Source organism: Micromesistius poutassou (genome assembly GCF_964030765.1).
Source record: "Micromesistius poutassou genome assembly, chromosome: 22".
Lineage (NCBI taxonomy): Eukaryota > Metazoa > Chordata > Actinopteri > Gadiformes > Gadidae > Micromesistius > Micromesistius poutassou.
Window position 1 is genome coordinate 10109416 of NC_140292.1, and position 25709 is coordinate 10135124.

At 45.8% G+C, this 25709-nt stretch overlaps 1 protein-coding gene across 1 annotated transcript in view; it reads right to left on the minus strand.

Moving 5' to 3' along the window:
• Positions 1-25709, minus strand: part of LOC311367622 (netrin receptor UNC5D-like) — a gene marked incomplete at both ends in the record, with an annotated part of 148802 nt that overhangs the window by 17129 nt on the left and 105964 nt on the right. The window contains 8 exons of the mRNA XM_084486438.1: positions 2770-2854; positions 4698-4928; positions 5568-5717; positions 8868-9053; positions 14586-14618; positions 15201-15365; positions 18929-19096; positions 19347-19521. Of these exons, the coding sequence (XP_084342564.1) occupies positions 2770-2854; positions 4698-4928; positions 5568-5717; positions 8868-9053; positions 14586-14618; positions 15201-15365; positions 18929-19096; positions 19347-19521 (1193 nt within the window). The remainder of the gene's footprint in view (positions 1-2769; positions 2855-4697; positions 4929-5567; positions 5718-8867; positions 9054-14585; positions 14619-15200; positions 15366-18928; positions 19097-19346; positions 19522-25709) is intronic.

A 25709-nucleotide genomic window follows, 5' to 3' on the forward strand; every position in this document is an offset into this window, starting at 1 on the left:
TGTTGACAGATTAGCTGGGGCCAAGGCAGCTCTTGGCCAGGGGCCCGGTCGTGGCTGGGAGCCCTAAAGAGCAGGCAGCAATTGATAGGACCACCATCAGTCATACAGCTGGGCTGGACGGACACACACACACACACACACACACACACACACACACACACACACACACACACACACACACACACACACACACACACACACACACACACACGCACACGCACACACACGCAGAACACACACACACACACTCTTGTGTGTGCCCTGCTGTCGCCAGGCCCTCACAGGATGGCCGGGCGCTATGAATGCAACCTGTGCGACCACAGCGCCTGATTTAGAATCTGATTGGTGCGTGCACTCACACTAACACACATACGCACACACACACACACACACACACAATTTGGGATTTCGTATTATTGTTATCGCTTACTTAATATTACATCACTCACTAAGAGGAATAAACTGTTAGCATAACTGCTCTCGTTTTTATTCTCTAAGCGGTTTTCAGGAGGACGGTTCCTCCAGAGGAGAGTGGACCAGTCGTTCCTTTCTCCTTCTCCTCTGCGTCGTGTCAGAAACGGGCCCTTGGTGACAGGTGAGCCCATCAAGCCAACACACACACGGGGTACAGGGGGTACCTTCAGCTGCCTCGGTCCACCCCCAGGCTTTGTAGTTGCCAAGGTTACCTGCTGCTGTTTGGCCGCTGCTGATCAGCCAGCCTGCTGTGCTGAGCAGTGATTAAAGACGCTGGTTTATTATTTAACACCGTGTGAGGGAGAAAGAGAGACGTCTTTGTTTGGTTCAATGCAGCGTAAATGTTTAATGTGGTTCTGCTTTGGACACCACTCTGCTCCTCTCTCATCCCCTGTCCCTTGTAGGGCTTCACATCCTTGATGTACTATTTCTTTTGTTATTATGATAAGCCTTAATAAACATAACATATCTATAAGTCTGCGATTTAACACAAATAATGCCAAGGTGAACCTCACCTACTTTAACACAGTCGCTGTTTCTTTGATAGAGAAGAAGCAGTGATGAGGACCTTTAGCAACACAGTTAGTAAAAAAAAATATAGAAAACAGGTACACCAACAGGTGGGTGACGTGGTTAAACACAAGGTCCACAACTACGTCAGCCACCGCTCGCGGTACGACTCCTTTGATGAAGCTACTCTCTAACGGCTGTGACCGGTACGGATGATGCTTACATCCTCTCCATTACCCCGAGAGACTATAAAATAACACGCAAATCCACCCCCCGCCACCCAGCCCCTGAAACAGTGCCATGTGTTGTGAAGCGTCCGATTCTAATGGATGTCCCGCATGTTGAATGACATTAGATCTGCTGTGGGAGTTTGACAGCGTGGTCTTATTGTGCTCCAGGGGTCCCCTGAGAAGACCGCCAGACGACCCCGACTCAGCAGGGAAGGTCAGAGGAGCGGCTCGGAGGACATCTGAGACCGCCGATGAGCCGCGGAGCGGGCGAGGGACGCACCCTCGATTGATTCTTATTCCTCAACCGTAGTGAGAGAGAGAGAGAGAGAGAGAGAGAGAGAGAGAGAGAGAGATCTCATGCAGATGGTCACACAACAGGGGGAGGAAGCATCTGGTTTCTCCTTGGGTTTCTGGAGATAGGGATGAGATTGACTGACAGCTTCTGGTCGGAGCCCGATGGAGCGCAGGCCCCTCTGCTCCTCCAGCACCACCCACTCCTTCTCCTCCACCACACACTCTTCCCCTACCACCTACTCCCCCTCCTCCTCCACCACCCACTCCTCCTCCACCACCACCCACTGCTCCACCTCCTCTACTACACACTCTTTCCATACTACCCACTCCTCCTCCTCCACCTCCTCCCCTACTTCTCCTCCTCCTCCACCTCCACCCACTCTTTCAGGGGTCTTTCAGGGAAGAGATGGTCCCCAGACTGCTCCTCCATGAGTTCCCATCGTAATAACAAAACCTGTTTAACTAATCTTCAGGGTGCGACGAAAGGGAAAAAGGGGGAAAAACGGCGGGGTGCACAAGTTTGATACCCAGGCGATGCAGACTTTAACTGTGCATTCACACCAAACACGACAGGGCAACACGACTCCGTACAAAGTCAACGTAGAGACGCAAATCAGGCGACATTTGTCGCTAGAAAACCTGCGGCAAGATTTGACTTGTGGAGCGGCATGAAAGCCCTGTCACGGGCGAGCGCGTTCACGAGGATTTGCAGCACGACACTTTCACTCGAGTTAAAATATTTGAACTTTGCCGCGACATTCGAGTCACATTTCTTCAGTGTGTGTCGTTCCTTTGTCTTATCTAAGCCCTTTGTGATGCGCTGCCTCTCACACAGCAGCTCCCCCGCTAAAACCCACTCAGACGAAGGAGCTGGTGTATGTGTGTATGTGTATGTGTATGTGTGTATGTGAATGTGTAAGTATGTGTGTGTGTGTGTGTGTATGCATATGTGTATGTCTGTATGTGTGGGGTGTGTGTATGTGTGTGTGTGTGTGTCTGTATGTGTGTGCGTGTGTGTATGCGTATTTGTATGTGTGTGTGTATGCATATGTGTATGCGTATGTGTTTGTGTCTGTATGTGTGTGTGTATATGTGTGTGTGTCTGTAGGTGTGTGCGTGTGCACGCGTATTTGTATGTGTGTGCGTTTGTTTGTGTGTATATGTATGTGTATATGTGTATGTGTGTATGTGTGTGTGTGTGTGTGTGTGTGTGTGTGTGTGTGTGGAGGGGGTGGTCTCAGAGCCTCAGTGTGGGCCTCACCTGCTGTCCTCCTGGTTGATGATCATGTACATCTCCCAGCTCGTGTCTTCAGCTATCCCTCCACGGGGCACCAGCAGGCTGATGCCTACAGAGAGACAAAAGCAGGGCTGATCGTCCAGACACAGGAGGTCAACACACACACACACACACATATGCACACACACAGACACTCATACATGCACCATGTATGAGTGTGCACGCACACACACACACACACACACACACACACACACACACACACACACACACACACCCACCCCGGGCTTGCCAATTAGCCAGATGTAGCGCACCTGCAGCTGGTTGCACCAGCAGAACGTAAGGTCCCACGTAGACTACGGTGAACGTAAACTGCCAAACGTTCGACTTTACACTCTACTAAAAAAATAGCATTTGCACCAAGCAGATAGTTTCAACGTAACACTAAGTTATAACTTATATTTTACACCTCCCCTCTAGCTGGTGTAAGTTCCATTCTAACGATAAAGACCGGTAAATACCAAAGACGGCTATTCGTTTTGAGCAATGGGAAGAGGAGTTTCAACGCGGTTTGCGTCGGGAACGGATTGTCCGTGACCGTATCGATCCATTTCATCAGTATGATGATGTAGATCTATATATGCGCGATTTCGGTTTCGGCCCACGTACAAACCAATACAATGCATAGCCATACAAAGCCAGGTAGGCACACAACGAATAGCATACAAAGCAGCAATGAGCTGCAATTTATTATAAAAATCTGCCATCAAATAGCTTAACCTCACGCCCAAGTCAATTTTAGAGAATAAATGACTGTCAAACTGTTTTGTTTGCCCTCTCATTTGAGTGCTAACGCATCTTCACTCGGATAAGGTGGAAACTTGCCGGTAGCAGCTACTTCCTGTTTACATTGTTTGCTGTCAACGATTGGCTTGAAATTAGCTAAACGTCATTAAATGCGACACTGGTACAATTTACGCACTACTAATAACGTTAAAACTTAAGTTATGGTGGTGCAACCAAAATTTAGAACACCTTTAGTTTGAAACTAGCTACGTCGAGCCTAGGGTTAAGGCGAGCTTTACACCCGAACTTATGATCGGCTTTACGTTCTGCAGGTGCAACCGACTGCTGAGGAACAGGTGGAGAAGCAGGGCTTAAATAGCCTGCTTCTCCACTCATTCAGGGTTCTCCCACCCATGGGGCAGTCGTGTGGAGAGACCAGTCCTTCTGGGTGTCAGGACCGTCAATTCCTCCCAGATTTTGGTTATCTTTGTACTTTGACTTTTGATTTTGCAATAAAGGTGCCTTTTTGGCTTTTGCATGGTTAAATCGGGTCATGATTGGAGTAAGGCGGTTCACTCCCCAAGGCGGGTTGCCACAACACACACACACACACACACACACACACACACACACACTTCCTGTCACAAACAATAAGTGTCTGCTCGTCAATCGTGGCTCAGCAGACACCAACGTGTGGAGAAATAAATCATATTTGAAGCTCCTGCTCTTGTCCTTCGTTCTCTCAAGACATCACAGCTCAGAATAACGGTCAACAACACTTTGCCACACATATAACATTGAACAGAACACTAATACAGCAACATCAAATAAAACATTGAACACGGTCTCATGAAACCAGGAGGACTGGAGGAAGGAGTGTCAGGAGGAGAACCTTTGGGTGAGAAGCCCTGGTTTCATTCTTTCTGTCATCAACCCTCATCTTTTACCCACCATCTCTCTTTCCCCAGAATTACATGTTACAATTTTTTTTAACTCTCTCTAAAGAACATTCCTTCAGAAAATTCTCTCTCTCTCTCTCTCTCTCTCTCTCTCTCTCTCTCTCTCTCTCTCTCTCTCTCTCTCTCTCTCTCTCTCTCTCTCTCTCTCTCTCTCTCTCTCTCTCTCTCTCTCTCTCTCTCTCTCTCTCTCTCTCTCTCTCTCCTCACCAGTGTTGGGTACGACCAGCCTTCCTCCCGCGTGGCCCAGCACCCTGGTGATCTTCAGCGGGGGAGGAAGAGGAGGGGGAGGAGGGCGGGGCAGGCCGTGGGGGATGAAGAGGGTCTTCCCCCTGCGGCCCAGCGTGGCGTCCACGCCCACGCCCTGGTAGTCCGGCGCCACGCCCCGGGGGAAGGTCCTGGGATGGGACATGACGGGGAACTCGGCCCGCTCCCCTCTCCCTGGAGAGATGGACAGACGGACACACACCGTGGTCTTATCTGTCACCATCCCCTCGCCCCGACTCATGAGGTACTGACGTCAAATGAAGCTGGAACGGGGTCCACTAAGCATAGTGCGCTGACCGTTGCGTAGGGGGGTACGCATTGTGAGTGACACAGGTTCGATTCCCACCTGTGCTCCTATGCTACATGTCAATTCTTAGCTTCTACGCTCCGCTTTCCTGTCTCTCTTCAATGTACCGCACATAAAGGCACAAAGAAACCATGAAATATAGATATATAAAATAAAGCTGAAATCAGCCCTGATCAAAGAATGCTTTGGGGACGGCGATGAAAAGAAAAACTGACAGGAATTCATTGCTTTTTTTTTGCAGCCTTCTTTATGAATGTTTATTTTTTTGTGACCGTCTCTATTAATGTTTTTTTTTTCACAGGCTCTGTGCACCTTTATGTACAGGACTGGAAATACAGACAGACATTTCAGGTTGAAAGAGAAAGTGAATGACTTTAGTCAGAATCGAACCGGAGTCATAGTGAGCCGCGTCGTCTACGTGGTGAGCACACTAGCGGCTCGCGCCACCAACACAGCGAGCTGCCTGGAACATTGCGGGCTGCCTTTAAAGGCGTTGTGTGCCGTACCTTTGACCATGATGTCAGGCAGTGGGTCCAGCAGGGAGTGGTCGGCCATTAGCTCCTTGTCCATGGAGTCCTGAAAGCACATGGGGCTGGTGTAGGTCCGCGACACGCTCAGGTCGGGCTGCATGGACGAGTTGATCAGCAGGGGGTTTCCTGAACACACCGGACACACAGAAACAGGTCAACCCCACCCAGGCACCGTGACCAACCGTGACCAAACCTAAAGTATATAACAAGTACACAGTTTAGGAAATATGTTAACAGAATTAACAGTCTTAATGTAGAATTGGGTACAGATATCTGTTTAGCTTAGTTTAACATTTTGACGAGAGCTTAGCTCATCACAGATGTTCTCCTAAACCAAAGCGATGGAACTTTTCAGCTTTATTTCTCTGTGGACAACAATCTCATGAGCAGGATACAAAATAATCCTTGTTGTTTGGGATTTTGGCAATAAAAAAAAAACAAATTATGCTCAAGCTCTTAAACTGCTTTAGTTTATTGGAATAAACTAATCAGCTTGGTGGGAAACAGCATAATCCACTTTGTAACAACTAACATGTGACAATCTAGTCTTAAATGTTATAATGGCTTAACGGTTATAATTTAATTCACTAATTCACTAACTAAGTAAATGTATGGATATTTTGAATAGTTGTTTTTGATTGTTCTTAATACATGACATAATAGGCATTCTTCCTGGCCTCTCATGGTCTATCTCAGAGAATCATTCCATCTCACCCACTGCCACTCACCCACCCACCTCCACTTTAAGGCTCCATTGGCTCAGATCAATCCAGAATTATTTCTAGATACAGTCCAAGCATCCGTTTGGCAGTTTACAGATAAGGACGAAGAGAGAGCGAGATCGAGAGAGCGAGATCGAGAGAGCGAGATCGAGAGAGCGAGAGAGAGCGAGAGAGTGAGAGAGCGAGAGAGAGAGAGAGAGTGAAAGTAGTTATTATCAAAAGGCTGTATGGTATTTTTATCTTGGGGCATGGACCGATTATAATAATCTATGAAATGATGGCTTTATTGGCTCTTATATCGAAAGAGGCCCAGAGCAGGGTAATAGTCTTTGATGTGTCCTGCTGGTTCATCAAAATGCACTTTCTGCCGCTCTGCAGAAGATCACTGCTGTGGTGACCCATCAATTCAGGCTTGGGAAAATAAATCCCCTGTTCTGAGACTCTATTTTCTATTTAAGGAGCGAAATACATCAACACATTTTGTGACTTCATCTTAACTGTAACTTCCTCTTGATTAGGGGTATTTCTTACTCAAACGTTGATACTTATGACCAATGTTATTCTAAAGTACGATTGGTGATTCAGAATTGAGTGCAAACAAAAATAAACTGTCAGAGTGAAGAGTGATGAGATTGGAGAGGATGTTTTTTCCTCAATTTGAAGGAATAACAAATAAATTAGCTTTTTGTGAGGTTATCTGTTATTCTCCAGAAGATTGATCCACCGGAGACTGAAGCAGAGAAAGCACAGATCGGATGTGACATTTATGATAAGTACGATTATCCTATAATTTCAGTACAAAAGGTATATACTACCGCACTTATAAATTATAGGCTACATATAAATGTTAATTGGGTAAAAATGTCGAATGCATTGTAATTTGTCATTTCTGCTCACAACTTTAAAGGTTCCATGACATGCCACCAGGTGTGGTGTGATTGGCCGTTACAAGTCGTTTTGAAAATCTGTCTATTATGACAGCTATAACGGCTTGCAACGGCTAATCACACCACACCTGGTGGCATGTCATGGGACCTTTAAGAGCTACCATGACCAGACTGATAAGTCATCGAGAAAATTGTAGGGTAAATGAAGATACTTCGACATGAGGAAAAGTTGAAGCTAGCTAAAGCCAGCTAGCTGCCATAACACAGCCTATATGAGACACTTCTTAGCAGTTTTTTTTGTGTCAGGACTTTGCAGACCTTGAATCAGGCTCTCGTCAGCAGTGCCTTTAGTGGTGGATTAGTCTTAGAACAAGACCTGTGTTAGAAGCCCTGGCCAGATCCTGTCAGACACACAGAACCACAGTTGTACAAGCAGCAGCAGCGGCGCCACAGCTAAGGCCGGGGATTTGACCTCCCCGACATATGAAGCTTCCTGTAGCTTTAGATTGTCCATCACTAGCATGTTCCTTCACAACAGACAAGGAGAAGCCAACCTACGCCCCCCCCCCTCGACCTGAAGGTTGGGATCCACGCTGACAGCGGATGAGCAGTTGTTATCTGACAGTTGAATTCTCTGAGGAGGAGATTAAAGAAAGCGTTGTTTTTTGCCTCCCAAAGAAATCCCTGGATTGTCTCTTTTTTTGTACCAAAGTCAGCTGTTATTCTTCCATCTATTTGCAAAGGAGTGCTTTCAGTAGAGCCCTCATAGAGACGGAGAGCGACCCAGCGACTGTGTGATCAAATAACAGGAGCGAGAGCGACCTGTCTTGTTCATCAAAACCTAAGTGCCGTCGTAGTCGTGGTCGTATCCCAGTCAGAGCCAACAACGCTAGCCACTGTTGTGGCGGCGCTAAAGGTTAGAGCAGCAAAGAGATGTGCTGAGACGGAGCAGTCTGAGCAGACTGTGGTCAAATGAAGTGTCCTGTTAGATATGCAGCTTTAATGCCCTGAGACGCCCCGGGCTGAGACACATTTGTTTTTCCGCAATCATTATTTGTCTCGAGGGTCGACCCAAGCGCCTGTTGCTAGATTTGCTTCTCCGGCGTCGCCGCTTCCCTCAGGGTTTTATCGAGTGGCTTTGAACGCTACAGTTCTACGTTTATGGAGCATCGTAGACCTGGGAGGACTTTTCTCTCTTTACATCCAACGATGAGATTTTGATGAATCCTTGAGTGCTTAGTGGACTTTGGCGGTTCTGGTGAACAGGGCTGTTGATTCATCAGGCGGCGCCCGGCAGCCGAGAGAGCGCCAGTTCTGTCATTATAATGAGACACCAGATCACCATCGGCACCCTTAAACGTGTCCTTCTTTGTCTCCTAACGAGGACTGAGGAAGCAGGAGGGGCCAGGGTTTTATACTTTATAAGGTTGAGAGGCTGGCTGGAAGCAGCCCGTTTCAGGTCAGGTCGTTTCCCTGGGACTTCCTGATTGGACGATATAACGGGGTCAGGGTTGGCATAACAAATGTCCATTCAACTTTGTGCGTACGTGTCTTGTTCAGAAAACACCTTAAAATATGTTATTGCAGTAATTTGCATGAACAAACATGTTCATTGTTAAATGTTACACATGCATTTATGTGTGTGTGTGTGTGTGGGGAGAGCTCACCTTGGCTGGACGTCTTGAAGGTGAAGGACTGGAAGCCGCCGGTGAGGGCGGAGGAGTCAATGACGTCCACGCCGTACTCACTGTGGCTCCTCCGGTACAGCGTGACCACCACGATCAGGACCACCACCGTCAGGACCCCCGCACTCAGCCCAGAGTACAGCACCACGTCACTGCTGCTCTCCACCTCTACCAGGGGGAGGGAGGGGGTGAGGGAGAGGAGGGAGAAGAGAGGGGGAGAGGGAGGGAGGGGGAGAGGGAGGGAGGGAGGGAGGGAGGGGGAGAGGGAGGGAGGGAGGGAGGGGGAGAGGGAGGGAGGGCAGGGGAGAGGGAGAAGAGTGGGCAGAAGGAGAATAAAGAATTAAAGATAAAGATCAGGTGTTAAATAAGTATTTTTGGGGGATTTTATATACAAACGCCTGATTGCTGGACACCCTTTCCTTTAATTATTCAACAAAGAACTATTATTCTGTTGGGAAATAAACCAACAACTGAAAATGATTCCAGTTGTTTCCATAAAAAGGTTTTATCTGGTAAAAGACTGTTTCTTACAACTTAATTTTAGGTTTTATTTCTGCTGGTTTGAAATTGCATATTGAAGGAGTGTTTGTGTGTATGTGTGTGGAAGCGTGGTAGTGTGCTGGAGAGAGAGTGAGAGCAAGATCGAGGACAGTGAGAAGCTAGTGGTAATGAGGATCCACACGGAAAGCACTTCTAATCAACCCAACACCTGAATGTCATTTCACAAACGGCCTTTGGGTCTGATGTGTGGCACCACGGAGCCGTCCACAGGGACAATCTGACAGAAGCAATTCAATAAATTAGTTCATCACCAGTGATTACCCTGTAGCCGGTCCAAACAGCACACGGCAGCATGAGACACATCCCCCCACCAAAAAAAAGAGCTGAGAAATGAGTTCCAGCTTCAGTTCTTCAAGAAAATAATGAGCTCCGTAGAAGAAAAGAAAAAAGGAAAAGGTGGACTTTTCTGGGGAAGCCTGATAAGTAGACAGAGGCATTATGGGAGGAGAATTCAGACCCAGTATTCAGTGTTGGTGTTAACAGCTACAGTAACAGATTAATTGAGGGCTGGGGAAGTTTTGACAGATGTGGCTGCATCTGTTGAAGCGGTCTAAACTGTTGCCCGCCGTCAATAAACACAGACACGCGATGACAAGATAGGCAAACACACAATTTGTTCAGGCCATTATGCATAATTTGTGATTGACGTTAACACACACAGATGTGGCAGACATGTTGAACACGTAGTTCATAATGTACGGGATGGATGAGCTGATCACAGAAATGGTTCATATTTAGAGGAAATAGGAGTTTGAACGACACCTTGTTCATCAGAGAGATTTATGTGTGATGGATGTCGTTGAAGGGGTAGCGATAAAGTTCAGTTTTAGATCTTAATAATGTACTGAATCAGGGCTGTGACATTTAATGGCGTAGACAAATGATTGATGTTATGTTTCGGAACAAAGAACCTCCCTGCTATCAGTGATTCTTTATTGCAGAATGTTCCCGTCATGCAGTTTCTCAACATGAGAGAGGATGCATAGTCTAGTGCAGGGGTTCCCAACCATTTTTGGGCTGTGACCTAATTCCCTGCTCTGAATATGACATTACACATTAACTTTTGTGAATCTGCTTCAACACAAAGTTTTCACCCAATCAACATCTTCCGGTGATATCAACGTCCCTGTCAATGTACTCACACCGCTCTACCACACATTAAATTAGTAGTCATTAGTTAGTGGCTATGAATCATTAGGCAATACGTTTCTATATACAGGACACTAGGTTGGCTGAAAGTGGATCCTCAAATATCTATAGCTTACATCAGCTATCTCATGCGACCCCATGTACAAATCAGATGTTGGGAACCCCTGGTCTAACGGCGGGGGGGCGTTACATCCGCACCGAAAGGATCAGGTTCAAACCCAAACCAAGTCCTTCCTTCAGGCCTACGGTATACATAGTGTTATACAGCCTTTGTGAGCGACTGAAACATACAATACACTTCATGACCTGCGTTTCCTTTTACTCTCTTTGTCTTGTTCTGATTGGTTCAATGTCACCTTTTCCTCTCTAGCTGACTGGAAGAAGGAGCCCCACAGTCATGTGACCCCTCTCAAGGTGTCCTCCTGGCTCGTTGTTTGATGCCCGAGGCCATCAGGCAGGTCAGGGGGTAGGGTGTAAGAGGTGAGAGTCCTCTCATCTCATTATGATACGGGTGTGTGCGGAGCCCTTTGTGACTTTAATTGTGATTATGAAAAGAAACCTGACGTGACTTTGAAAGATCATGTGACTATCGGACGGCTGAGTTTAGGAGCCGACGCCTTTTGAACTTTGTACTTGGCCGTGGTCACCATTGTGATGACCTGCGGGTCGTGAATAAAAATGACATAAAACAAATCTCAATTTTCTTTTCTAAATTATGCAATTAAAAGAATGGATCATCAGATACTTTCCCTGAAGCCCTGTTTTAATTATGCGTCACAATTATGCAGGCAATAATATATTAGATCACAATGCATTCAAATGACGTTTTTCTGCAAAGTTGAGCATTTTCACATACATCATATAAACCATGATGCATAATGATGATCATAATGCATCAGAAGTAGGAATTACAATCACGCATAAAAGATGCATATACTTTGACTTTATACGACTTCATGAAACCAAGCAGACCATTTTAAGGGTCAGAAACGGCGAGGATGAACTGCTGGATAATGAGAAACAGCTTTTATACAGCATTCAAATTAAACATTGAAGCTTGATGAAACTCATAACAGGATTACGAGTGGTTCAAACGGAGGCGATTTGAAAACGATATGAATAATCGCTGCATGCTTTATGGAAAGCGCTGCAACAAAGTGAAGAGGCTCCACGTAAAGACAAGCAGAGGGCCTCGCTCCACCGACGGATGTTAGAGCGGGATTGAAATGGTCCGTGTTCCCGCTGCATATCAGTGTGACTGCCACTGGTCTCCTTCAGCTCTTCATTTGATATGCCGTCAGGGGAAGGTTTTCATGCACGGTCCATACATACACCCGCCGACAGCAGAGGCCGGCCTGGTTCTCAGCAGTGCTTCTGTTGGCTCCCTTCTGTACTACTGTATTACAGTTGTGCGTGTCTCAATAACATCAGCACTGCCAGGGGCTAGGGATCCCACTGCCACTGGGCTGACCAATGCTAGGAACATATGACCACAGGGTATTTTATGGAGCTTTATATAATAGTGACTACGTTGATACACTGGTCAAGTTTGGCTGAATTGTGTCAGTTGCTGTAAAGCAACCCTGAACCTTTTTCATATCAAGGGCCATTTCAAATTTTATAAAGTCCTCCGAGGGCCATACTATTATGAACACATAACTAGGGATTAAAAAAAAAGACGAAAAAAGTCTATAACCGCTGTGTTACTAAGCCTCATGATTGCTGCATTTCTAGACTCACCTAATGCGATGGCTGGAACTGTTTTTCTTTAGCGAGGCGTCTGATGTCAGCTGGCAGTGATGATGATGCTACTCGAAGCTGGTTTTCCAAGTTTGAGTCTGTCAGTCTTGAGCGGAAGCGAGTCTTTGCAAGAGTCAGTTTTGAAAAGAACTGTTCACAGCTATATGTTGTCCCAAACAGAGATGCAAAATTCAGGGCATGTCTCCTCAGGATGGGAAAATCCTCAGCACGAACATACAGTTTGTAAAAGTCCAGCAGAGAGAGGTTGTTGTACTTGGCTTTGAGCTTGTTGTTGTTTTGGAGTTCAATTATTTCCATTTGGAGGTTGTCTGGCACATCAAATGGTTGCACATTAAATGGCGTCGCAAACATGTCGAGTTCCTTTTGTATATTTTTCACATCATGAAACCTCTCATCAAATGCCTGAATGAGTTTTGCACACTCACCAGCATATTCAGTCGTAACATCAGGCTTTTTTTCTTGTAGGGTGGGAAAGTGCACAGTGTTTCCCATTTCCAGTTGTCCTTGCCACAGCCTTAACTTCACTTCAAATGATTTCACATTTGAAAGCAGAGAGCTGATGAGCTGGTTGGGACCTTGCAGCTTGATGTTTAGCTCTGACAGGTGCTTGGTGATGTCCACCATGAAGGCCAGATCACGGAGGAACTTGCCATCACTGAGCTCCAGGTTTCCCCTTCATCTCCATGAAGCGTCTGACTTCTTCCCGCAGTGTATAAAACCGCGCGAGCATATTTGCACGACTCAGCCATCGCACTTCACAGTGATAAACCAGATCACCATACTCTGACTCAAGCTCGCTGAGTAGCTCCTTGAACTGGCGGTTGTTCAGCCCTCTGCTTTTAATGAAGTTTATGGTGGACACAACTGTTTTCATCACATTGGTAAGCTTCAGGGAATGTGCACACAAACTCTCTTGATGTATGATACAGTGGCATACAACTAAATCCCTTGGATCCAGACTCAGACGGCTCATTTCTTTTTTGACTAATGCAGTCAATCCTTTTTGTGCGCCAACCATTGCGGGAGCTCCGTCAGTGGCGATGCCACTCAACTTCTCAAATGGCAGTTCAAAATTGTTCATGGCCATAATAACTTGATTGAACAAATCCTCACCTTTAGTAGTGCCATGCATGGCTTGCAAAGACAGCAACTCCTCCTGTTTTCAAACTCTTTGTTTCAAAACGCAAGCTGCGCTGTGTTTGTGATGTCTGTTGTCTCATCACAAGCCAGAGAAAAATACTCAAAGTCTCTTGCAGTGTTCTTCAGTGTTTTTTCAATATATTGCGCCATATCAGTAATCCTGTCTGAAACGGTTCTTTGAGACAAACTGACGCTTTGAAATAATTTCACTTTGTCGGGCGCGAGCAGCTCCACGGTGGCTACGAGGCACTCCTTTACAAACGCTCCTTCAGCATGAGGTTTCAGCTTCGTGGCTATTAATTCACTCACCACAAAACTTGCACGCGTAATATTCTCTCTATCAGTCTGTGGTCGCGTGAAAGCTGCTTGTTGAGCACCCAAACTCCGACGAAGAGCGTTAATTTTATCCAAACGCATTTGTCCTCTTAACTCGTCGAGTTTAGCATGTTTCGAACTGTAATGGCGCTCAACATTTGCCTTTTTCATCACCGCCAGTGCCTCGCCACAAACTAGGCACACTGGCTTGCCTTTCACTTCAACAAAGAAAAAGTCATTTGTCCATTTTTCCTGGAATACGTGGCATTCTGCATCCACCTTCCTTTTCTTGACAGTCGCCATGGTGCAATGACACGTACGTCGCACGACGTATTCACTGACGTTGACTCGGACAACGTGTTTTTTCTCTGAAAACTAATGGCTGGCGATTTTTTCCCCTGATTTTTTATTTATTCATATATGCATAAATGAAGATATAAAATATAGGGCCGGGACTTTAACACGTTAATTAAGATTAATTAATTACAAAGCCTCTAATTAATTAGATTTATTTTTTATTTTTTATAAAATATAACAATTGTATTGCATTGCGGGCCATTTGAAATTGTCTCGCAGGCCGTATACGGCCCAGAGGCCGGACGTTCTCCACCCCTAAAGCTTTACACTCTCATTGGATATGAGGATGGTGGTGTGTACCGTAATCCTACCCTGAAGAACCCTCACCCTGGAGAACCCTAACCCTGACCCTGGAGAACCCTAACCCTTGAGAACCCTAATCCTGACCCTGGAGAACCCTCACCCTGGAGAACCTACCTTGTGGCTTGATGTCATGAAGCAGCTTTCGATCTGCAATGACAAGGACACAACAAAACGTCCGCTTTAGTCTCACCTCAAAGCTTTTACACGTGTGTGTGTACATTTATTAGAATTTGTGTGTGTGTCTTTACACGTCGTGTGTGTGGTTATTTATATGAGTGTGTTCATGGGTGTGTGTGTGTGAGTACATATTTATATGTGTGTCTGTGTCTGTGTTTGTATGTGAGCATGTGTGCATGCGTGAGTGTGTGTGTATTTATGAGTGTTTATACAAGTGTCTGTGTGCGTATTTATACGAGTGTATGTGTGCACGTGTATATCTATATATATATATATATATATATATATATATATATATATATATATGTGTGTGTGTGTGTGTCTTTGTGTGTGCGTCCCTGTGTGTCTAAAACACAGCATAGCGCTGATTGCCTACAAAAGTGTAATCTAGGGCCACAAAGCCAGAGGCTCCCCCTGCTCCCTCCTGGAGGACGACTGAGTCCATAAAGGAGGGTAAGATGGCGTCTCCGTCCTGAAGACGCTGAGCCCCAGCGGCCCCTAGAGGCCCAGCGCTCTGGCCCCAGAGCCTCAGAGACGTCGGGCCCCACTCACTCTGTATGCAGAGGCCCCCGGTGCAGTTGTCGGCCCCCAGCCCGGGGCCTTCACAGGGCCGGCCCCCGTGCCGCGGCTCGGGCTCGGCGCAGTCCCGGCTCCGCTGGCGCCCGCAGTCCACGCTGCACGCCGTCCACAGGCTCCACGGGCCCCAGCCGCCGTCCACTGCAACACGCAGGGAGACGTGAGAGGGGGAGACGTCCATGCACAAGCTTAGCCCCTCCATACAGACATGGATACAATACATACATACATACAGACATACATACATACATAGATACACTACATAAGATACATAGATAAATACATACATAGATACACCTCCATACATACATACATAGATACACTACATAAGATACATAGATAAATACATACATAGATACACCTCCATACATACATACATACATACAATACATACATACAAATTAGGAATGTAAATGATCTAGTTTGACTGAAAAATAACTTCAATCACTTTTCAATCACACTAGATAATTAAAGAAAGATGTTATATATAAAATTAGAGAGAAAGGGAGAGAGAGAGAGAGGGAGAGGGAGAGAGAGAGGGGTTGGACATGAGAGTGAATAGCTCCTTTCCAAACCTCACACAGAGCACAGACGTGCACAGCTTGCTTACAAAAGCAGCTGGACCAAGCCTGAATTAGAAGCTACAGCCTCTCTTTGTGCAGCTTCCTGTGGTACTGCCCGGACAGCTTTTCTTTCAACCCCCAGACCAAAAAAAAAGCAGAAGATGCTGTTTCTTCCCCTCTCCCTCTCTCAGGAGCAGGTCTGTGTACAATGTTACACCATCCTGCTGACTTTGAACACAACGTCACTTTGATTGTGTCATGTTTCACCAAGCCTCCTCTCCACCTTGACGTCTCCACCCCTCTTTCTACTTGTTAATCTAAATGCTAATTTTTCTGTTGTTCGAAAAGAAGGAACGGACGGACGAACAAACAAACGAACGAAGGAACTAAAGAAAGAAAGAAAGAATAAAAAATGAATCCATTCAGGAGTGGAAACAGCATCCCTCTGAAGGAGAGAGAGGGGGGGGGTCTGTTGGTTTGAGGGTAAGCAGGATGATTGTTTATAAAAGTAGCCCCTTTCTCTCCGTCTGCCGCTGTAGTTTTCTTATGCACAAGCCCGCTGATAACACAAAGTTAGGCTATCAGTCTGGAAACACACACTCGGAAAGTGCAGATTACGTTGAGTCTTAGAGATCAGGCTCTCTTCCTCAGCACTTTCACAACTTTAAGCGCGCACTTGCGCTCTCTCTCTCCCCTCCCCCCATTCGTCCAAGAGCCTACCGAGTGAGAGAGCTTGTCCACGGTCACATTAGGGGGGGGGGGAGGTTGTAGGAGAGATGGGTCAGGTGTAAACACACCTCACTCCTACCGATGAACAACCGTTCTGCTGACTCAGCGTTTCTTCCCAGGAAGGGAGAAAAAAATAAAACCCTTTTGTGTATTTTCACTGTGAGGTTGTGACAATGTTAGATCTGTTGACGTGTGTCATTTATAGTGCTTTGCCGTCAAATAGATATTTGTTAGGTCTTCTTGAAACTGCTTTTTGTAAGAATCGAGAGATGTAAAGAGATAAAGAGTAAATGAAAGCATGTTTTTGAACCAAACAACCAACATCCCTTAATTTCTCCACCAGTGGGAAGTGAAGCATTTCATGAATCTGTGATTGACAGGCAAGATGGCTCCCCCAAACCAATCAGGGAAGATATGCACTGATTGGCCAGAAATGAGCCGGGAGTCAGGCTCAGTCAGCTCCTAACGGATATTCTCACAGCACATTTCACTCACTAATAGCTGACGGATGGCGATGCCATTTCTAAAACATTACACTCAAACTTTAGCTCGTACATTTGACCTAAAGCATCTTGTTACACTAATTTTACTGAACAACACTTCTTTATCGTGCTTCATACGACAGGATGTGTGTGTAGCTCACCTGGACAGAGTGTGTGTGGACTCACCTGGACAGAGTGTGTGTGGACTCACCTGGACAGAGTGTGTGTGGACTCACCTGGACAGAGTGTGCGTGGACTCACCTTGACAGAGTGTGTGTGGACTCACCTGGACAGAGTGTGTGTGTGTGTAGCTCACCTGGGGCCTCAAATGTACAAAGCTTGCTTACACACAAAAAAGCTGCGTAAGCAACTTCTCACGCAAACGTTCGGATGTACAAAGACTGACTTGACGTGAGAAAGTGCGGTTCTCCATGAAAACTAAATGCCTGGCTTACGCACATTTCTGCTGCATTTTGTCCGTTGGCGGTACATAGAGGCAATGCAGCGCAACAACATTAGGCCTACGCGATCATGAAGTCATGAAGTAATATTGCAATATGAGGCTAGTTCAAAGTGGATTTGAACGTCGGGAATCGGGATGTGTGATCTTAAATGCGCTTCAATCATGCGTTATTGTTGTCGAGACGCATAATGTGACACTGTTGTTGATATTAGGCTAAACGTAAACAGACCTATAAAAATATATTGTTACTATTGGAGATAAAAGGAAATTAAAAGGAAGCCCCAGCAATATTATTTTCAGCACGACTTGTTTATTAAACGTTACATATTTCAGGACCACGCATGACATCGCTAATGGATCTCTCTTCACGCATATGTCGTCAGATTCTTGACTGCAGTATTATTATTTGATGTTGCGTGGAGTAAGAACAAGCCATTGATACTTAAATTCAATCTATCAATGAACCAGTCGGTCGATTTCGAATTATGTACATATAATTGACACCTTGGGTGGATGGGAACAACCGTCAGCATGCATCCAAATAAATTAGAATATAAAAGCATGCGCAAAATGTGGCAATAATCGATAGGTTGACAATGGCAGTGTTGGCCTTGTTAGAAGATGGTCGCATTCGAAATGAAGGGGTGTTCCGCGACAATTATGATTTTTTGGGCAAAAGTGAGCCGATCCCAAATCACAGCTGCCACCCTTTGCTCAAATATGGCGAGCTCCCCGACTCCGCCCCACTGCCCGTCTGACCCACGCTTCTCCGGTGGGCAGCCACCTTTCTTTTTACGTCCACCTTGATGTCCGGCCACTTTTTTTAATGTCAGCCACAGTTCGGCTTTCGGCCCCAACCTCATTGACCGACTTGGCAACGTTTTCCCACGCCAGTTTTTTGCTTTTGGTGCTGATTCCGGAGGAAAGAGAGCCAAACAAGATCTTATTTCTGGCCTCTACCTCCGAAATCAGCACCTCCACCTCGCATTCACTAAAGTTATTTTTTCTTCATTTCTCCATTTTCTCCTTTCTCCTAACGAGCGCACTACTGCAGGTTTATTTATACGAATTAGCATATTAAATGAGGGAGGAGACTGGGTGGAGAGACAGGCTCGTGCATGTGTGCACAATTTCACGTTAATTGGGATGTACAAAGAGAATCTGCGTGAAATCATGCTTACGCAAGGATTGATACATCCAGATTTTTTTGTGCGCAGCAGCTTTCCAGATTTTGGCGTCCGCAAAGTTTTAGTCAGAAATCCACGCAAGTCTTAGTACATGAGGCCCCTGGACAGAGTGTGTGTGAGTAGCTCACCTGGACAGAGTGTGTGTGTAGCTCACCTGGACAGAGTGTGTGTGGACTCACCTGGACAGAGTGTGTGAGTAGCTCACCTGGACAGAGTGTGTGTGGACTCACCTGGACAGAGTGTGTGAGTAGCTCACCTGGACAGAGTGTGTGTAGCTCACCTGGACAGAGTGTGTTGCAGGTGCTCTTCTGCACCGCCATGCCCTCGCAGAAGGCCCCCCCGTTGAGCGGCACCGGGTTGGTGCAGGTGCGCGAGCGCTTCTGCAGGCCCCGCCCACAGCGCACATTACACAGCGACCAGTCGGTCCAGAGGGACCAGCCGCCGTTCACTGGGAACACACAAACACAAAAACAAATGGGTTAACGTTATGATGAAGAAAATAAACAAATGAATAGAGAATCATTTTCATCATATTTAATGGAGATGTATTTACTGACTTTTGCATTTGTGTCGTGGCTTTTGAATTTGGATTGTGGTGTTTAATGTGTTTGTGTGTATCGAATGTTGTAAGCGTTTTTGATGTGCAGTTGGCACGGCAACATGAAGCTAACACCGGCCCCCCTGCTAACCTAGCTCACCGTAAACGACCACGGCGGCGTTGGCGCTGCGCCTCTTGGCCACGATGTTGCTCGCCAGGCATGAGTAGTTGCCCGAGTCGGACAGGTGGGCCTCGGAGATGATGAGGTTGTGGTCGGCTCTCGCACCGACCTTAGCGTCCATGTTCAGCGGTTCATCGTTCTTCAGCCAGGATACCTGCAGACAGCGGAGACGGGGTGGAGGGAGAACGCTGTTAAAGCTGCCGTCAGTGAGATGTGAGGGTTGAGAAAGCAAGAGAGCAGAACAGAGCAGAAGAGAACATTTTGGAAACAAACAACCCAAATAAAGACCCCACCCCTCTCTGCCCCGTCCCTCTGCGCCATTGAGAAGTCCTGTGTTTGTTCACCTGTGGTGGAGATGGATTCCCTTAACCAAGTAGGGAAGAGATGCCCTGATTGGATAGAAATTAACTGGGGGTGGGCTGTTGTCAAAGTTGTCACATACAGGAGCAGTCAACCAGGAGCGGTATTCTCAGAGCACATTTCTCACTCTAATAGCTGACGGATGGCTTTGGCATTTCTAACAAATGATGCTCAAATTATAGCTTTTAAATCTTCCTTTTAAATCTCCCTACAGCACCTTTACAAAGTCAAAAGTCAAAGTCAGCTTTATTGTCAATTACTTCACATGTAGACATACAAAGCAATCGAGAAGACGTTTCTCACTATCCCACGGTGAACAGATAAAGTGATAAGACAAGACAACAGATAAGACAAGACATTTCCTAACACTAAAAGTAAACATTGAAGTGCACACAGAAGGACATTTACTAATATTAAAAAGATAGACAATAAAATATAATAAAATATAATAAAATATAAAGATATATTTGTAATGGTAATAGTGCAAATAGGGGGGGGATTCAGCTTTCTGACTGCCTGGTGGATGTGGCTGAGGGGGGAGAGAATTTAGCTTCCTAAGGATACAAGGATGAAGGCCAGTCAGAAATGTGTTTGTTTTTTGTTTTTGTGGCAGTATGGACCTCCCCAAAGAAATTGGAAGGCCTGAGTTTGTGGCACGTTTGCGAGCAGCTAATGTAAACGCTCATGGGTAGATTTCTATAAACAAACGAGGGCATTGTGTTTTATTCAATTTGAAGTATTCTGCATACTTTCAATCAATCAAACCTTTATTTAACCGGGTTAGAAAAATGAATTGAGATTAATAATCTATTTTACAAGAATGACCTGGCCACTTTGCACGTGTAACCGCACATATGCATAGGATTGTTGACTTTTCTTGGCTTGCTTAACTTGACGTTTTTGTGAAAAGGAAAAAGATCACCCTGAATTAGACAAAAAGATTGATTCTGCAGTCCGCACCAATAACGGGCCTGTGGCTCTTTGAAGTCTACATCAGCCAGGATCAATGTCGACTTCCAGCAACGCAAATTAGACAATACTTAAGTAAGGATTTTAGGCTGTTTGATCAGTTCACAGGCGTTGTCGGCGATAGGGAGAACATACAGTATTCACGCAGGCTTTGTTCTGAAGACCTGAGGGGTACTTCAGTCTCTCTCCTGCTTCTTTAAAACAAAGCATCATAAAAACAAACACATCCTCAGAACTCACACAAGAGCTCCACAAACTCAATACCACTCGATATCACACAAACAAATCTTTTTTTATCACAATGATATAACTATAACGTTACTGAAAGATAACACCTCGAGATTCAAATTTGAAGAAAAAATCCCCCCTCACACTTCCACATCCCCCTCACACACAATGCGGCGTGATCATACAGAGATCACCTGATACAACAACACCTACAGCCTGGGAAACGTGGCTTATTGACATCCTGGGTTTGATGAGCAACAGTCAGATAGTCCAACAGGGAAAGTAACTTTGAATTGAGTCCAAAGTAATCTGGGATCCAGCGGTCCTCCTGTGCTACGGCAGAACTTCTGGGGCGAGACGGCGGGGCTACCGGGCCGGAACCCAGACCCTCCCAGGGAGGGGGTGGGGGGGTGGTAGGCCTTGTTTCCTGTTTTGTTAAGGAGAAATTGTACTGAGGAAACTCAGTCCCGCGAGTGGCTGAAGCTTTCAGAAGGGGATTTAAAATCTGTATTCCTACAGTGGCCGTCCACACGGTGTTTACAACAGTTTAATACTGCTGGCCGGGTTTGTGTTCACCAATTACACGCTCACAGATCCCGCCTCCAGCCACATGATTGGTCGGAAAAGAAAAAGAAAATATGAAGCGAAACGCCCGTTCAGCCGGCTTTGAACTCGTATTCGTCAGACTCTAGGCTTAAACCTAGTCTGATTTGTGAGACTAAGTCCAAAGTAAAACACATTTCTGAAACATACCTTCAAAATGTAAATGTTAAATTTACATTTGTCTTTTAGAGGCCAGACAGAAGCTGGTTATCTGTCTGACGTAACCGAACCGTGGGCATTAGGGGGGCTGGGCGCGGGTCAGATCTCCTTCCATTACTAATTCAGCAGCGGCTCTAGTGAGTGAATGTAATTAGGAATTACAAACGAAGGAGCGCTCCGCTGGCCGCTGCTCCGCTTGCCTGCCTGGCTGTAAATTGCTATTAGTGCATCGTTGGCCTGAGCCTTTCATTGAGGAGACTGACTTTGGGCTCCAGGGGGAGGGCCCTGTTGATTTATGGCTGTGTGTTTGAGGATTAAAAAGTCAACATTATTCTCGAGGCGTATGTGTGTGTGTGTGTGTGTGTCTGCGTGTGTGTGCATGTTTGTGTAGTTTAGTGTAGAAATGCCTCTGTGAAAGATTGTGTGTGGGAGTGTAAGAGGGAGATAATGGGCGTGTGTGTGTGCATGTGTGTGTGGCAGTGTGTGTTTACATGTGTACGTGTGTGTGTGCTTCCTGTGTTTACATTTGTTTACATCTGTGTATGTACGTGTGTGTTCTGTGTGTGTATGCTTCGTGATCTGTGTGTGTTCTTTGTGTACATGTGTTTGTGTGCGTGTGTTCCGTGTCTACGTGTGTGTGTGTTGGGGAGTGTCTATTTGCTGAGGGAATATAATAGCAGCCTGAGATTGCTTTGCTCTTTCGCAGCACCCCGAAAGAAAAATGTTGCTGTGAAATCAATAAATCAGGGGGCGCGTTGTCACAAGTGTCCGGCTTCTGTTTTCTTCTTCTGATGGGCCCACAAGTCTTTCATCAGGCCTTTAATTTCGTTCTTCTTCTCAGTCATTGATAGTCGTGCAGGCGGGCGAGCTCCGTGTAGTTCCCTCTCTCCCTCCCTAGCCAGCGTTTATTTATAACCTCCGTTTGCACATTCAAACTCCACCCCCCCCTTCTCCCCTCCTCACTGACGGATGCTGTGGGAGCTGTCGTATATCTAACTGTCATTGAGGAACATCAAGAAAATGTGCATATTGACTTCTCTGATTGTTCCCCCCCCCCCCTTACTGTACTCAGACAAATTACGTTTATATGGAAGAGCAACGATTACAACGTCAAACGCTACATGGAGCTGAAGTATTTCAATATGACTTTGGAATTGGAATGCGTCCCCCGGTTCTCTGACATCACATACGTGTTCAGAGAGGATAAACAACACACGGGCAGACAGTACAAATCTCGTTTGCACTGTTTTGCACTAAATCTTTGTTTAGAAATGTACAGTTCAGCTGTATTTTTCTCATATGGAAACAGTTGTGGGGATTACATTAAAACATAATCTTTCCACTGACATCACTCTCTAAGCTACCCACCACTCGTTCATACAGCTCCGCTGATCCAATTCAAATGTTTTCTTTGTTATTTGTGATTTATTTGAGTCCCAGTGATTTGTTTATCAACGTCACCTTCGCTACCCAAACACTAGCTTATCTGGGTGAGGTGTGTACTTATCATAGTTTCTTACTTATCATAGTGACAACCTAGTTGTGCGAGCTAATGGTTATCTTTGCGATACACGGATGAATGTGTTGCCTTGGAGATGGTGAATACATTAAGAAATGATATTGTTGGTGGGAAGATACATGATTGAAATAATTAGATGAAGCAATCATTGTAATTAGTAACCGGGTCCTTTTCAAAATAATCACTCAGAGAAAACTCTTCCTGCGTGTTTAATATTGAAGAATATTAAACGTCTGACACGCATTTGAGGAGCTACGTGTGTTTGGTCTTTCCAAACAAACCTTGCTTTGCATGCTTCATTTGTATATAATAAAGGGAAGCTCAGCACCTTTGCCAGTCTTTAGAATCCAGTAAGGAGATGAGACCTCATTACTTTATGAACCAGGGGCCTGAGCCACAGAGTCATTCTACTTACAAGCCTTTTATTATCCGGCGTTAATATGGCCTGCACACAGAGGCACTGACCTAAATTCAATACTGAGCAGACACACAGAGGAGACCCGGTGTGCGGCACCAGCCAGAACGCTGCATGGTTTAAGAAACGAGGAATCGTTTCAAAGCCATTCAATCCTTCAAAAAAAAAAACAGAATCATTGTTTTACGGGTATTAGGACAGAGGTTTAAAATATAATCCACCTCATAGAAACGCAAAGATTGAGACCCCCTACAATCACAAGATGAAACGGGCCCTCCAAACGTTCTTCCTACCTCCTAAGCTTCAGGATTGGATTTACAAGATTACCGTTTTGATTATTGATTTAAACATGATTATTTCTCACTGAAGAGCCCATACCCCATGAAGGGTTACTAACAAAAATAAATCATTCTAACAAAATAGGAATAAAAGCAATATATCTGCTGCATGCACAAGCACACACAAGTACACCTACGTACACAAAAACACACACACCCACAACCAAAAACACTCAGACACACAACCACACACATAGCCCCACAAACACACACACACTCTTGTGTAAGGGTAATGTAAAAAATAAAAATAAACACATCTGTCCACGGATCCATCAAGTGTCACCTAATGAGGCCTCCTACTGACACTTGATCATATGATTAATCTAAGAGCAGGTGTCCTCTTTCATAATATTAGAGACGGGGTGCACTCAGCGGGGGGGGGGGGGGGGGGGGGGGGAGAATGTCTTTCATATCCATGCTCCACCTCTGATTAAAGATATCCCGGAGCTCCCGGAGGACTCGTCTGCACTGAACCAACTCATCACGTCGGTTTGACACTGGACTCTCCGTCCAGAACACACCCTACTTCCTGTGAAGCAGTTTACTCTGGCTTTGTGGGGGCATAGGGAGTGCCTTCTATCGCATTATTTTAGTCTCTCTTGGAATCCATGGAGAACCAACTGTTCCAGCGTGCTTCTGCTGCTCGTCTTTGGGTCGGTATGAAAGAGGGTTCTGACGTGTCCTGGTGTGGAAGGCGGCTCGGTTCAGGTTTGAGGTGTTCTCTGGGTTCCAGTTCTGTGGATGCCCTCGCAGTCACCCGCTCACATTAACCACACACGGAGTTGCACATCGACGGAGGTATCGACCTTGCCACGTGATTGGAACCAGCAACTCACACTGCCAGGCGAGTCATCTATCCTCAAAGGCAACGCCTCCCACACGGTTTAGCTTACTCCTGCGTCTCCTCCCTCCCTCTGAGTGCTACGAAGGCTAGGTTTGATGTTCTTTCTACTTGTGTGTTTGAGTTTTTCTTTTACTTTTGTGTTTAGCAGACTCTGGAATCCAGTGAATTTTTGAGGCATTTTGACCAGCAGAGAAGCCTGCTGGTCATGGCCAGTGCAGACTTTAGGGGGTCGAACCCAGGGCCTTTCCGGCCCCCCATTACTATTCACAGAGGTGGAAATTAATTTACTATTACATTTTTATTAAGTCATAGTAACTAATATATTCAAGATACGTTTTCAAGAGTTATGTAAAATTGCTATAACAGGATGTCAAATTGCTCAAAATCATTGTTCAAAGTTAACACTGATTAGAAATTTTGGATCCCCCTTGCAGTTGAAAACTTATGATTGGTGAGGTATTAAATATGTAACTAGTAGCCTACTCTGAGTAGGTTTTGAAAAGAGTAATTTGTACTTAAATGTACGGAAATTTTAACTACAATACTTGTGCTTGGAATTTAGTAAAATTTTAGTGAGCTTTACCTCTATTCATTGTCCTCTGATCAATAACAGAGGCACGTCACTGATTAGGCGCCCCCCCCCGCTCCTTCGCCTCCCTCCACCCTCCTCCTTCTCCCCACACTGCGCTCCAGTGCGGGGGCACTGGAGCACACCATTTGTGCATTGTGGAAGTTGGCGAGTATGGACCACTAGTTGTCGCTGGCTTTGCTGGGGAACGGCAGCCTACAGAGGTTATGGTTCTGGATGGGTTCAAACGATGGACAGCTTGACCCGTTGACCTCCATCCCAGCCCAGCTGGGTCGCTACAGGGGGTAGCTACACACAACAATACAGAATCCTTTTACA